Source organism: Gobius niger (assembly GCF_951799975.1).
Source record: "Gobius niger genome assembly, chromosome: 2".
Taxonomy (NCBI): domain Eukaryota; kingdom Metazoa; phylum Chordata; class Actinopteri; order Gobiiformes; family Gobiidae; genus Gobius; species Gobius niger.
In genome coordinates, this window is record NC_136853.1 from 11,726,380 (window position 1) to 11,740,585 (window position 14,206).

At 41.7% G+C, this 14,206-nt stretch overlaps 1 protein-coding gene across 2 annotated transcripts in view; it reads right to left on the reverse strand.

Annotated features, from left to right (window-relative positions):
* Positions 1-14,206, reverse strand: part of phf24 (PHD finger protein 24) — a 70,376-nt gene that overhangs the window by 34,372 nt on the left and 21,798 nt on the right. For both annotated transcript variants that reach the window (XM_079582622.1, XM_079582623.1), the window contains exon 2: positions 479-909. In XM_079582622.1, coding sequence (XP_079438748.1) covers positions 479-907 — 429 coding nt within the window. In that variant the 5' untranslated portion in view covers positions 908-909. The remainder of the gene's footprint in view (positions 1-478; positions 910-14,206) is intronic.

The following is a 14,206-nucleotide window of genomic DNA, read 5'->3' on the forward strand; positions in this document are numbered from 1 at the left end:
TTCTTTTTTTGTTTGTTTTCTTTGGCTTGATTTAACAAGGCTCGGAATGTTTATTTCAAAACATCCATACAACGTCATATAAAACTGTGCAACCCAGAAGCAGTTCTTATCTTATAAATGGGGGCAAACGTCAGATTTGCTTCACGTTGACTGACAGGCGCTTCACAGACCTTTCAGCTGCCATTATCCTATATATGTGTAGCTCTGACATGAAAGATGGTGGTTGGCTGGGGAGGTATGAAAACTCCCAACACACCAAGATTTGTGCAGCTCTGACTGATCATTACAGGTTTGCACCATGAGAATATGCTGAGAAAATGTCAGCAAAAGATTAACTAAAGCGTAAATTCAAAGTCGCAGACACTAATGCTTGACGTTGGCGTTTTTATGTACAAAACCACATGTTATGTTTTGCCCAAAAGCTGCTAAACTTACTCAACCCAGTCCAGTCGACAATATTATGTTGTTTAGCCCGTACCTGCTCCCTCGTCACCAGCTCGATCTCCACCGGCTGGTCATCATCCGCTTCTCTTTTGGGCCTGACGTAAGCCGGCGGGGTCAGCTGATAGCTCTTGTCCAGCTCCTCTGGCTCCACCCCCTTCCCGTCCCGCAACCTTGACCACGACTCCTGGTTGACTTTGCACTCCTCCCGACCAGGAAGCGAGCACTGTTGGGAGGTGGATGGAGCGGCACCCTGGTCCGTTTCGTTTTGTTCGGACTGCTCCTCCGACTTCTTCTCCCCCGCGGGGTCGCTTGGAGTTGGTTCAGGTTTGTGGCTCTCTTCAGGTTCCTCCGCAGGTTTAGCGAAGGCCGGACGCTCCTTAAGGCCTGACTGGAAGGCAGAGACCACGGCGTTACACTTTTGCACCTTCTCCACCTGCTGCTTCTTGGACATAAGCACTCCCATGGCTGTGAAGAGAAAGAGAGAGAGAGAGAGAGCACATGAGTAATTAAGTTTATTGTACACAGAGAAAAAATGTCCTTTGCATCTGACCCATTGAGTTAGACGAGAATCTGTGTGTGTGTGACGTACTCGCTAAGCTACAAAGCTCGAGTAGGGTAAGCTAATCGAGTAGTTCTAAACGCCCATCACAGCATGTTCCTACAAATGTGCAGTTATGAACGGCTTCACGGACCTGTTTAATGAGCTTTCTCTTAACATAGATGGCATTTCTGGAATCGCCCATATATGGTCATGATTGAAAGCAGTTGAGGGGGAAAAACAATTTGGAGAAAAATCTAAACTTTCTCTAATTATTCAAAAACTGCTTAAACAAATGTTGAATCATGAATATAGTTTTCTTCTAAATAAAGCTACAAAGACATATAGAGCAAAGTTGTTCAACAGCCCATAAATACACAAATAATGGAGAATGCTAACATGATGCTTCATGTCAGCATCATGCTACATGCTAACACTAGCTAGCGCCAGCTATGACTGCCGTTTTTTGATTCTACTGAACAACCTGCTGTAAAAAGAAATACATATGGACCCAAATTAGACTTGACTTTATTTGTGTGGTAAATAAGTTAATATTTCATCAGAAAATGGCTAAAAAGAGTGGAAAATTGTGTTTCCCAAAAGATTATCAAAAAATTATCTTTCGCCCCTTGGCGAAACCACGCCCTTTCTATGACGCAATGCCGTCTGTATATGGTATGGAATGGAAAAGCAAGGCCCTATGGCGAGGTATGAATGGCCATAACATATTATTAGATGATGTTTAGTGGCCATGTTCAATATTAAGTATTTCAATAATTATTTCTCACTAGGCTTTGACATCACCTAAATGAGGTCAATGGGTTGACAACAGCTGAAAACATAATAATTCATAATTTGTGATGTTTGGCTAAATGCTAATGGGTATAGTTAAAGTATATTGGCCGAACCACAGAAATCCAAGTTTCTTTTAGTACCGAGCTTGTTAACTGTGTCCGGAGGGTGTGCCCCATAAATCCTTTTTTTATTTTTAGTGATAGAATGCACTGACTGTAGAAACTACTAAGTCTCACATTGGGGTCTTTTGCATTGCAGTGAATGGAGCTCTGTTTTTCTTTTGCCTAGTCTAATATGGCGCCATCTAGTCAAGTGGTTCATGACAATGCTCCGTCTGGCTTGATTCAAGGCAGCTGCTCCCAATGTGATCCCAATGAGGAGGTCCACATCAGCTGCAATGCATTTTTATCATCTCCTGCAACTTCAAAAACTATGGAAACCAATTCTAGATTTGGAGTGCTCATCTTTTCTGGCTGTGATCACTCTGCTCCTTTCAGCACCTACATTGTCTTCACTACATGCATCCTGTTAAGATTAGCCATATCACAACAAGTTATTTTGAAATGTTTCTCTCCTCACTATTACACCATTAAATAATTCTTTGTGAAACTGAAAAGCTCTGCTGGAACATGTTTTCCATACCCTGACATTATTTACTACCATTACTATCAGTCTGTGGAACATTTCTGGATTATGTTTTGTTATGTTGCTGCGATGCTACACACACTTACTCTTAAGAGGTACTTTTCACCCCTAAAAAAACGTGGATTTTAAGTACCCAATGAAATCTATTTCTATACAAAGATTTTCAAAAATGTAAATGAGCCTTTTGAAAGCTACAGTATGTGCTGTGTCAACTGTTAAGTTAATCCACACTTAATGCTTCCAACCCAAAGCTAGCCGCAATGTGCCCATCCACTTCTGTTTACAACCACAGCTTTGGTGACATGACAGAAAACCAACAGCCAAACGTGGCGCAACTGCACGATTTTCCAACGCAATCACGGCTGAGAAGAAGGCATATTAAAACATGCCTCACAGAGGAGGGGAGCCATTTACGCTACACCCACTTAATTCTGCAAATTCTCTTTCTGCAAGGCAACCGCCATGGAGCATCTCTCCCCGAACTGCCGACACCAGCAATGTTTCAAATGAGGGGGTTTACAAGGGACAAACTCCGGAATTCAAAATGGCTTAAAAAGGGGAGCTTTGATGATGAAAATGAGCTTGTAGCTGTCTCTGGTCTGTGCAACACGTTTGTTGGGCAATGGCCCTGTCAAATAAAAAAAATAAAATACAAATAAGCGGGCAAAATTACAAATTAAAAATGCAATCACAAACTTTTTCACAACTAACGTCCACCTTGTATAATACCGTATTTGGATTTAAAAATAAAAACCCAATAGTAGTAAGGTGTGCTGTCCCGGAGGTGTTTCAATCAACTCATTCCTTCCAGGTCCAAATATACACAGGGACTTCATGTCAGTCAGTGTGCACAGGACCAAACAGAGCCGCGTCTCTCCTCAACCTTGAAGAGCACTCAAATAAAGCAGCAAAAAGAAACACCTTTCTTCACCTTTAGTGAAGGACTGACAGTGAGGGACAAATGTCGTTCTGTGAGTCTATACTATGAAAAAAAAACATTAAGGTTAAAAAAAAATTAAGTTAGATAAAATGTTCACGCGGTTTGAATATTATGCCAAAATGTACTGTTTGTTAAGCATATTTTCAAAACTCTATGTACAATACTAAGACATTTATACATATACAAGCAGTTTTTGTTTATTTCATTGCTTATGTATGTACAGTACATTTACACTTTTGCCTTTTGCTCAGTGTTTTGTGTTTTTTCACTTGCATGGATGAACAGCTATAAAAAAAAAAAGACTGTTCATTGGAGTGGATTCTGGTTATTTAACTTCACGTAGCGTAGACTTTCCCTTTCAAGTCAGGATCTGCAGAGCAAACTTGGTTTTATATGATGCTATTCTGGCCACTCTGGACACAAATAATTAAACCATTCACAGTGAGCTTAATACAACCAGCAAAGATCTCAGCTAAAGGAGAAGGGTACACTGCAGCATTGGTGGACGGATGGGTCAAATATAGAGAAAATGTTTTCCTCATGGTGACAAAAAGAGTCTCTGATTTAGAACTAAAAATTCTCTTTAGGTCATTCAGACTTAAGGGTTGTCAGATGATCAATTATTGCTCACAAGATCTTCTAACAAATGCAAATCCAATCACTTTCCAATCCGAAAGCAAAGGCCGCAGTGGACTGTTGCCTGAAGTATGGCCTGCCTGTCTTTCCGCACTTTTTGCAGTCTCTATTAGTTGTGCCATCTCTTCTCTTTGTGATTGTCTTAAAACTATTTGCCTGAGGGTTTTTTTGACCTCAGCTTCCACCAAAGAGCATGATCTATAACAATATTATTTTTTAGAGAATAATAGTAATACTCCTGGCCATGAGTGTCCATCATCGTGATAAAAACAAGACATTTCTACTAAATTCATTGAGGACTGCTGTGTAACCAGCCTTTAGTGTGTTCCAATAAACTCTCTGTTCACAGAAATCGTCTTTGACCTAGAATCCACTGCGTTCCAAACCAAAGCCACCGTGCTAACCAGTTCCATGCTGCACCTTGAACTTTTCTTCTTTAAAGCACCCAATCTGTCCCCACATTTGATTGGCCGCCGAGTGAACCCATCAAGCAAAAGAGACTATTTTTATTACATCAAAGCAGGAGCAGCTGGGGGCTTATCACTGCTTCCAATTCGCACACGAGAATCTTCTGTAAGAGTCGGGGCACGAAAAAAAAAACTGGGTAGTTCAGGCAAAAATGAGGCTGATGTTCTTCCTGATTTGGTTCTTTTGTCCTCATTGTCCACAAAGACTCGGGCAGATCCGCAGCTGTCGGCCTCAGATAAATCCCCGATACTACACTGTTCTGACCAACCTTTTTACAAACACACACAGCCAGATGCACCGGGTCGTAACGGGTCCTGGCTGGTCCTCAGACAAAAGTGGCCCACCCGCATGGATCCACACCACTTACCTATTATGTCTGTTTTGTCATCATGTTCGATCACAAGGTGCTTTTGGTGCCTTCGTAGAGAGAGAGAGAGACAGAGAGAGACAGAGAGAAAAAAATAAAAAGATTTCTTCAAATACCGAGGGCTCCAATTCTATTACTGAGAAAGCACCTTTGTTGTGGAAGTTGATTACATTCTACTTATGGGGCATGGGTCTTTGCAGTCCGATGCAACACTATCCGCGCCGGGTTAAGAGCCTTCGTGAAACTTAATCGCATTTAGCTGGAGTGGAGTGGACTCATTGGCTTTCACTTCCTCCCGGGCCTGAACCCTATTAGCATGGTCGTCTTTATGTTCCCGTCGACGAGCCTGCTTTATAGGGTGTACAGGACTCAAAGACCCGAGACCAACTGAGTGCGTCTCCCCCTTTGCTTTCACACATTTAAATAGACTTAAAAGACCGAGCTTTGCGGTAGAGAGGCCGGCGCAGATAAAAACAACTGAGACATATAATCTGCTGCTTATGTCCCGGGCGGTGATTCATTCAGTCTCACTTTGGGTACTTTTTTAAGAAGGTCAAAGACAATACAGTGCGGGAAATTAGAACAGAGAAAGACTATGTTAGGGCTCTACAACGCATGAACAAATTATCGCTGTTGAAACATTGAAGACTTTCCCCTTTAAGTGTTAAGTGTTGTAAGACATTGCAATGTATCATTATCGCACGACATCTCACCCACCTTGACAGTACATGAATAAGGCAAGGCAAGGCAAGGCAAGTTTATTTGTAGAGCACAATTCATACACAAGGCAATTCAAAGTGCTTCACAGTTAAAGCAGCATAAAATATAAGAAAACAAATACAATCAATAAAAACATCAACATGAAATTAATCAATTACAGTAAGAGGCAAGAGTGTAGATAAAATACTTTCAGCATTGAAATGCATGCATTTTTAAGTCTTGTTTGGATTCACTCTGTCTTGAGCACTATTTCACTCAGTCTTGAGCACTATTTTTAAGTCTTGTTTTGACTTGCTCTTTCTTGAGCACTATTTCGCTCTGTCTTGAGCACTATTTTTAAGTCTTGTTTGGACTCGCTCTGTCTTGAGCACTATTTCACTCAGTCTTGAGCACTATTTTAAGTCTTGTTTTGACTCGCTCTGTCTTGAGCACTATTTCACTCAGTCTTGAGCACTATTTTTAAGTCTTGTTTTGACTCGCTCTGTCTTGAGCACTATTTCACTCTGTCTTGAGAACTATTTTAAGTCTTGTTTTGACTCGCTCTGTCTTGAGCACTATTTCTCTCAGTCTTGAGAACTATTTTAAGTCTTGTTTTCACTCGCTCTGTCTTGAGCACTATTTCACTCTGTCTTGAGAACTATTTTAAGTCTTGTTTTCACTCGCTCTGTCTTGAGCACTGTTTCACTCTGTCTTGAGCACTATTTTTAAGTCTTGTTTGGACTCGCTCTGTCTTGAGCACTGTTTCACTCTGTCTTGAGAACTATTTTAAGTCTTGTTTTGACTCGCTCTGTCTTGAGCACTATTTCACTCTGTCTTGAGCACTATTTTTAAGTCTTGTTTGGACTCGCTCTGTCTTGAGCACTATTTCGCTCAGTCTTGAGCACTATTTTTAAGTCTTGTTTTGACTCGCTCTGTCTTGAGCACTATTTTTAAGTCTTGTTTTGACTCGCTCTAAGGTGACCAGACAGTTCTTTTAAAGCCTTGTGTCCGGACAAAGAAAGCCTGTCCTCCCTTTAGGCACTTGTCAGTTTTTGTCAGGATTTTGGCAGCTGCTGTTCATTATTCATGCGGACCTTTGCCTGCTTTTCCCAATCTCAAGTAAGCTAGTGAGCACTGTTTTGCGCTGCAGAATCATAGACGGGGTGTGGGGTTGGTGGGGACAGCATCCCCTCATCGCCAAAACCAAAGATATGCATTCAGTTTCAGCTTCAGCGCTGACGCCGCCGAGCAAGCAAACCTGACATTTCAACGGTGAGCTGAGTGGCCAAGAAAAGTAGGCTACATTTTCTCATATGCATGGGTGACTCCCAGCATCCCAAATGGTCTTTGTTTGCCTACTCCTTTGGGGAATGGAAGTGACCACAGCTGAAAGAGCCGGACCTTCAGGCAACTGGTCATGAAGGGACTCTCAGATAATACTGTGCTACTTTCAGCTATAGGTCAACAAGCCGGAGAGAGTGAAAAAGAGCATCGAGCTGGTGCAAGAAGGGACAAAGGAATAGCTTGTGACATTACTGGTGACATTGGATACGCTTGTCTGACACATATTAGCTGGTTTGGGTCTACATCTGCCAATTTATAATAAATATGTATTATAGAAATATCTTCTCAAAATGTTCGACAATGAAAAACAACTGCTGCACATTTCCTGTGTTTAATACGCAGGGTTTCTCCCCCCTAAGTATTAAAAGCCAATAAATAAACTGTGCCAAAATGAAGGCCTTAAATATCATTAAAAAGCAAAATATAAAAAATGGGGGGAATAATTGCATTGCTCTTCTATTATTATTGCATAAGTGTGTCAACATAAAAAAAGGAAATGATAACCAATCTCTTACTTGGATTAATTTTGCATGGGCACTACAGTGTGAGTCATCTGGTCCCACTTTATATCCTCACACAGCAGGTTCAAAATCTCACTTGTACAATCCCTCTAGGCCCACTACATCTGTTCTAACTTTTTCTACCACCGTGTTCACTAACTCTCTTCTGGACATGCCCAATCCCTCTTAAACTGCACACACTGCATTTCCAAAATGTAAGAGCTCTCCAACTAATGCACACATTCTCACCCTGCAAATCCGATGTGAGTATCCCGTCCTTCTGTCCTTCCCAATGAGCGTAATAAATGCTATGACTGCGCTAACTACACATCTAAAATGACACATTTAGGGCCCAATCTTGTGTTTCTTATTAATGCAAGCTTTAGACTAGACTTTTGCGCTGACGATTGGCGCACTGTGAAATCTTCAGATCCAGACTTAACGTAGTAAGTGGGTTGAACGGGGGCTGTACTTGGGCTGGACAGACACCCATGGCAATGTTATGTACAACAGTGGATCCTCCCCGAGATTTGTCTTCCTATTGATCAATGTTTTCCATGGAGTGGGGGTGGTGGGTATGGATGGTGTTTTGTGCTGGTGTTTTCATCATGTTTCTGCCAAGTGTAGATCCCCGAGCAGCGTTCTTCAATACTTGAGCCAATGGTGTGCTCAAAAATAATATAAATCTTTTCATTTCTTCAGTTCTTAAAGGGGGGGTATTATGCAAAATCGACTTTTTCAAGCTTTACATCATGTTATTATGTCATTCCCTCATCAAAAACATGCCTGAAGTGTTGCCTTGGCACATTCACGTATTCACGTAATCTGTAAAAACTCTGATGGCGGCCATTTTAGGGATAGGTTCTAGGAACGCCCCCACCTCCTGGAGACGCCTCCGAGCTTTCGTCACCAGCCGAGTAACCAACCACTGCTCCTCAGCAGAACCCCCTCCCCACTGATGCCACAGACAGTGTGTGGAGGGGGCGTGTCGGAAAGGGTCAGAGGTTCTTAAAGACACAGAGGCCTATTTCAAGACATTCACTACAGCCATTTTGAGAGAGCAATTTTATACAAGGCAGTTATTCTAATTTACTATATTTACAGACCAACAGAAGGTTTGGTCATCATTGTAGTGTGATATAGACTGGTGCTATGTGAAAGCCTAATACCCCCTCTTTAACACACTTTAATAAGAGTAAATGTTCCTGTAGGCCACCATTCTCTTTTCAAAATTTAAAATTTAAATTTAATATCTCTTCTCTTAAAATGTGCCTGCGCACAAAAAGAAAACTGCTGATGGTGCAGTTGTGGCTTGTACAGTCACGTCCATAAATATTTTCACATCAACTCAATCATTACATTTTTGACTCTATAAACCACCACAATCGATTTCAAATGAAACAGTTTATGTACATAAACTGGATGACCGAAGAATTCTTTCCCTGGTGAAGAAAACCCCTTCAAAGCAACAGGCTAGATTAAAACACTCTCCAGGAGGTGGTGTATGTGTGGCAAGGTCATCAGTCAAGATAAAAATTTCTCCAGAGAGAATACAGACCATTAACCACAAACAGGAGGCTGGTTAGAGTGTGCCGAAAAACATCTTAAAATGCCTTTACACCTCTGAAACAACATCCTAGGACAGATGAGACAAAGATCAACTTGTACCAGAGTGATTTGAAGTGAAAAACATGGAGAGATGAAGGATCTGCTCATGATTCAAAACAAACCAACAAGCAGGAACTGAAGACATTTGCAGTAGAGACCTGAGAGAGCATCACCAGAGATGAAGCCCAGCGTCTGGTGACGTCTGTGCCCTCTACACCGCAGGCTGTTGTCCCATTACTTTTGGTCCTTTGAAAAGTGGGAGGCTCACATAAAAACGCTTGTACTTCCTTCACTGTTTATCTGATTTGGATGTAAATCGCCTCAAATTAAATCTGTAAGTCTGCAGTTTAACAACCAATTTTTTTGTTTTATTTCAAATCCATTGTGGTGGTTTACCCCTCCTAGAACCGCCACCTTAACGTGGTGGAGGGGTTTGAGCACCTGAATGATCCTGGGGGCTCTGTTGTCGGGGTCTTGGTGCCCCTGGTAGGGTCTCCCATGGAAAACAGGTCCAAGGTGACGGGTCAGACAAAGAGCGGTTCAGAAGCCCCTTATGAGAGACCAACAGGCCTGTTTAATCGTGAGGTCTTCCTTCTGTGGACCCACCACCTGCAGAAGGAGCCATAAGGGGCTGGTGCAATGTGATTTGGGCAGCTGCCCCCACAACCCGGAAATGGAAAAGTGGAAGAAGATGGATGGATGGATTTGGTGGTTGCTTGAGGACAACATTAAATCGCTGTTTATCATACTGGGTCAGGCTGTACAGTCGTACTATCAGTATGACGCTCTGAGAGGGTATTTATCCCTTTTCTGTGAAAGCATAGACAGACTTGAATGGTAGGACTAGCACAATGTCATGAGTTCATGTCTCCGGGTCCCGCACTGATGGTAAATAAACTTCTCCCGCATAAGACATCCAGACTGCTGCCTGTTTTTCATCTATCCTCTCGAACACCATTGTTATTTCTCTAACAGTGGTTTATAGGGCCAAAAACATAAGAAATTAGTCGATGACCCAATATTTATGGACCTGACTATATATGTAAGGGATAATGTATAGAACGCTGGTCATTATCGGGAAAATAAGCACCGACAGGGCGCACCGGTCTTGTTTCACCCCTAAGGTGCTTATTTTCCCGATAATGACCAGCGTTCTATACATTATCCCGCTTATTATACGGCCATTTGCCAACTGAACACACACAACATAAACTTTGTACACTTTTATGAAGGTCGAAAGGTTTATTTAATGACTTCTGCGACAAATAGTTCCTAAAAGTTTGCGCGTTGCTCGGCAACGTTTTGCTAGGCTAGAATCAGCAAGGCTAGTAGCTAGCCTAGCTACTTAGTTGAAGGCGCAGTTGGAGAAGGAGGAATGGTGGTGAATCTCTGGGTAAGTTGAAAGTCAGACTCACACTAACTTCACGAGCAATTCCCCCGACTTCTCTCGCAGTGACGGGGACAGAGATAGTGTCGCTACTACGTACACGTGGAGTGATATGAAAGCACCAACTCTGTTGCCATCGGCAGCGGTCATTATTTTTTTCAGAGGTCTTTTATCAGAAAATAATGACCGGTAGAACGTTGGGAAATCCCATTCAAATCAACGGAGCGTTCTACTTACGTTGTGAAGAGCCGTATAATAAATAAAAATAAAACAAATACACATATTTATAATTTTTGTTGGTGTGGCTTATAGTTAGGTGTGCTCAATAGTCTGGAATTTACATTAGTTTGTCCTCTAAGAGCTTGAAAGTGATGCAGCCTAAATGCTGAAGGAAGTGCATGAGGCCATGTGAGATATTAATGTAGAGATAAAGGGGAAGAAGCTACAAGTGCTCCGATTAGATGGGCGAAGCATTTTGAAAAGTCATATTAGCAATATGCCACTAAAAAGTCGATGGTGTTTGGAAGAAGATGATAAGTGGTCCAGGTCTGATTTGGAGATGTAAACATTATAGAGAACTGCGTGGTCAGAATCTCAGAACACTGTTTGAAATCATCAGAAAATCAATCGCCCACTGTTGTTTGTCTCCCTGTGTCCGTCATCCATTTTCTCTTGCAGCACATTCAAAGTTTGTTGATTTTGTCATCTTGTGTCCAAAACCAAAGCACACTTATTCCATTATACAAGACAGGACTGGCCTCGGCGGCATCACACTGTAAACAGAACAGAAGCCAAAAGAATGATCATTATGGGGGACTTAATTATCCCCTCAAATGACCCCTGGAGTGGAGCAGGGAGCCAAGTTGGCACCGACATCACATTAGCAGCAGCCTGTCGATGCCGCAGATGTCCTCTTCAAATCCGACCATGGGAAGTTACGCTGCTAAAACGTCCTTATGCTCTTATGCTCATAACTATAGTTTAGGGCAGTGGTTCCCAACCTTTCTTGTCCCATGTACCCCTGTAAGCCAAAATTTAAACAAAGGTGTTATGTTCAAAATATACTGTAGCTTAACCCCTCAACTCCCACCTGAACCGAGCACATTTTCTCCAGCTTAATCCCAATCCAAAAGCTTCTGGAAAAAAGGTGTGAAAATAGCAACAAAACTGAGACGAAAACAAGGATGAAAATGTGAAAAAGTGAGAAAAAATTGGCGAAAAAGTGACCAAAAATTTACAAAAAATGTACAAAAAAATGACAAAAATTGACAAAAATTTGACAAAAAAGTGAGCAAAAAAATGATACGAATTTGACAAAAAAATGCGAATAACTTGACGAAAAAGTGACAAAAAAGTCCCGAAAATTTGACAAAAATGAGATGACTGCCCAGTGCCCATCAAAAAAAGGGATTAAAATAAAATCTGATGATGTGAGGAAAAAGATCAATTTAGTTTTGTAGGTTACACTGGCCTACAGGATTTGGGTAAAGCTGAACTGGAGAAAATGCTCTTGGTTCAGGCGGGAGTAAAGAGGTTACAATACTCTAAAAGTAAGCACTTTTACTGAAAAACATCATGAAAACTAAATTCTACTCAGTTTCACCTTTTTTTTAGTTGAATCTTTTTTTAATTTTGGGAAATACTGGCTTAGGGCAACATTTTTAGCATGTATTGTTTACCTGAAGGTTCTATGTTGTTACCTCTTCAGAGCACGGCATACACCTTCGCATGGTTATTTCAGTGTTCAAATTTCCTTCATTACAGAACATTGTGTTGCTGAACATGCTGTTTGTAGCCTTATTTAAACCACCATATGCTGATAACTACAGTGTTCATTGTGCAAAGGGACAGGACTGAAATACTTTATTGCCATAAGTAGTGGTGGTCAAAGCACTTGATTTCAATACTTAAGTAAAAGTACAGATACAACTATTATCACTCCAATAAATAAACGTTATTAAAGTACAGAAGTATCTGCTGTTGAAAATACTTGCATAATGTGACTTTTTCAATGCCAAAAAATAAGCTGATATTTGCGCGTATCTGACCTTGTAGTGACCCATGAGTGGCCAGCATGGTGCCTTTACTTTCCATCTCTGTGGTCTCTAAAGCGCTCCAGGATAATGTGATGTGTAGGTTTTCTGGTCTGCATTGAAAACCTTCCAAACAATTGATCCGGGAGCGTCCTAGAGACCACTGTGCTGGAAAGTGATGGTGCCATGCTGACCACTCATGCAGCCACAGGGTAAGTACAAGGTCAAATACCCACAAATATATGTTAATTTTTACAGAAAAAGTTGCATCATGCACTTTTAAGTCATTCAAATAGCGCCTGTAAATGAGCAGAAAGTAAGTGCAGATGCTTAGAAGGCCCGCGGATGCTGGAGTAATCTAAGAATCACCTTAGATTACTTTAGATTATTTAGTAATCTAAGGCAATCTAAATGATTCCCTTTTTGATGAATATTAAAGAATCAAAAGAGATCTGCTAATGTACACTCAAAGACGCTGTTGTGTGCTCTTTAAATGGAAGAGGAGCTTGATCTGGACGAGCTTTATAGCACAGTTTTCTTGTGCTCTGAAGAAAGCGTTAAAGCACCTGGACACGCAGAGCAGCTCTGGGCCCAAGCGCCACGTTTCCTTGTCCTTTATCCTCAGCGTCTCTATGAGCAAGGCTACTCAGAGTGAGTGTTCTCCATCATGAAGGGCGCAGGGATTGATGTAGCTACGCAACAAATGCTCCCTGGAATTGATTTGTGCAGAAATATTAATAAAAATGAACCTGGTGTTGAGCTGCATGAGCTTCAATAAATATATCCTTGGGAAGAAGAGGCCGCTCGCTGCTGCCAGGTCCTCGACGCAACTTATGCAGGTTTAATGAAGTTAAATGTTGCATTTTTTTTTTACCTTTGGGAACTACGTCACTAACTTCCTTATTTTTGTTCTATAGGCGGTGGCGGACCATGAACATGGAATCATATATACTTACAGAAAACTCAATTCGCTGCTCTCCCAAAATTCCACCCGATGGGCGGGGGGAGCGATAAAAAAAAACATCCGTCGTTGCCTATTTCACTTCCGGTTGATTTAATGTAATGGCGAATATGGCTTACAAGTGACTGACAGTGCCTGAATTGCGTGAAAGGTTGAAGAGAAAGGGTATTTCGAGTGTGGGGAAACGAAAGGAGATGTCTGTGTGTGCGAGTGAAAGACGGTGACAATGTGAATGAAGTTCAGCTGAGAGGGAAGAATGTGATGATGAATGATCTTCAACTATAGCTATACACACGATCTGCACAAGGATCTGCCTAGTATTTAAGCACATATCCAGCCCATATGTCTGAATAAAGGACTATTATTTGTGCCAGTGGACAATGGTTATTCCAGGTTAGCCCCATTAGCTTGTTACAATCGCCTACAGCTCATTGTTGATGAAAAGTCCGCAATAAACCACAAATGCATCAAGCCCGACTCAGTGTGTGATCATCTCAAAGGCTGCTTTATATAGTTACCGGCTGTATTTACGTTATTATTGCATAATACTTGTTTTCACCGGAGCTATGCGCTGCTAAGGAGCTAGTTAGCTCCGGCCGAGCGGTTAGCAGCTCGACTACGGACTTATTTATTGACATGCCTGATCTTCTCACGTTGAAAACACAGACTCGATAAAGTTGTATTGGGCAGAGAGATAATCAGAGGCTGTCAATGCTTATGAAATGGCTGCTTTTTACTATAGTCTCCCAGGGACAGCTCACAGACCCCTGGGGCAACGGTTAGTTATCCGGCCCAGCCTTCGAGGCTTCGAGGCTCCGAGCCGGGCGGGAGACCGTACAGC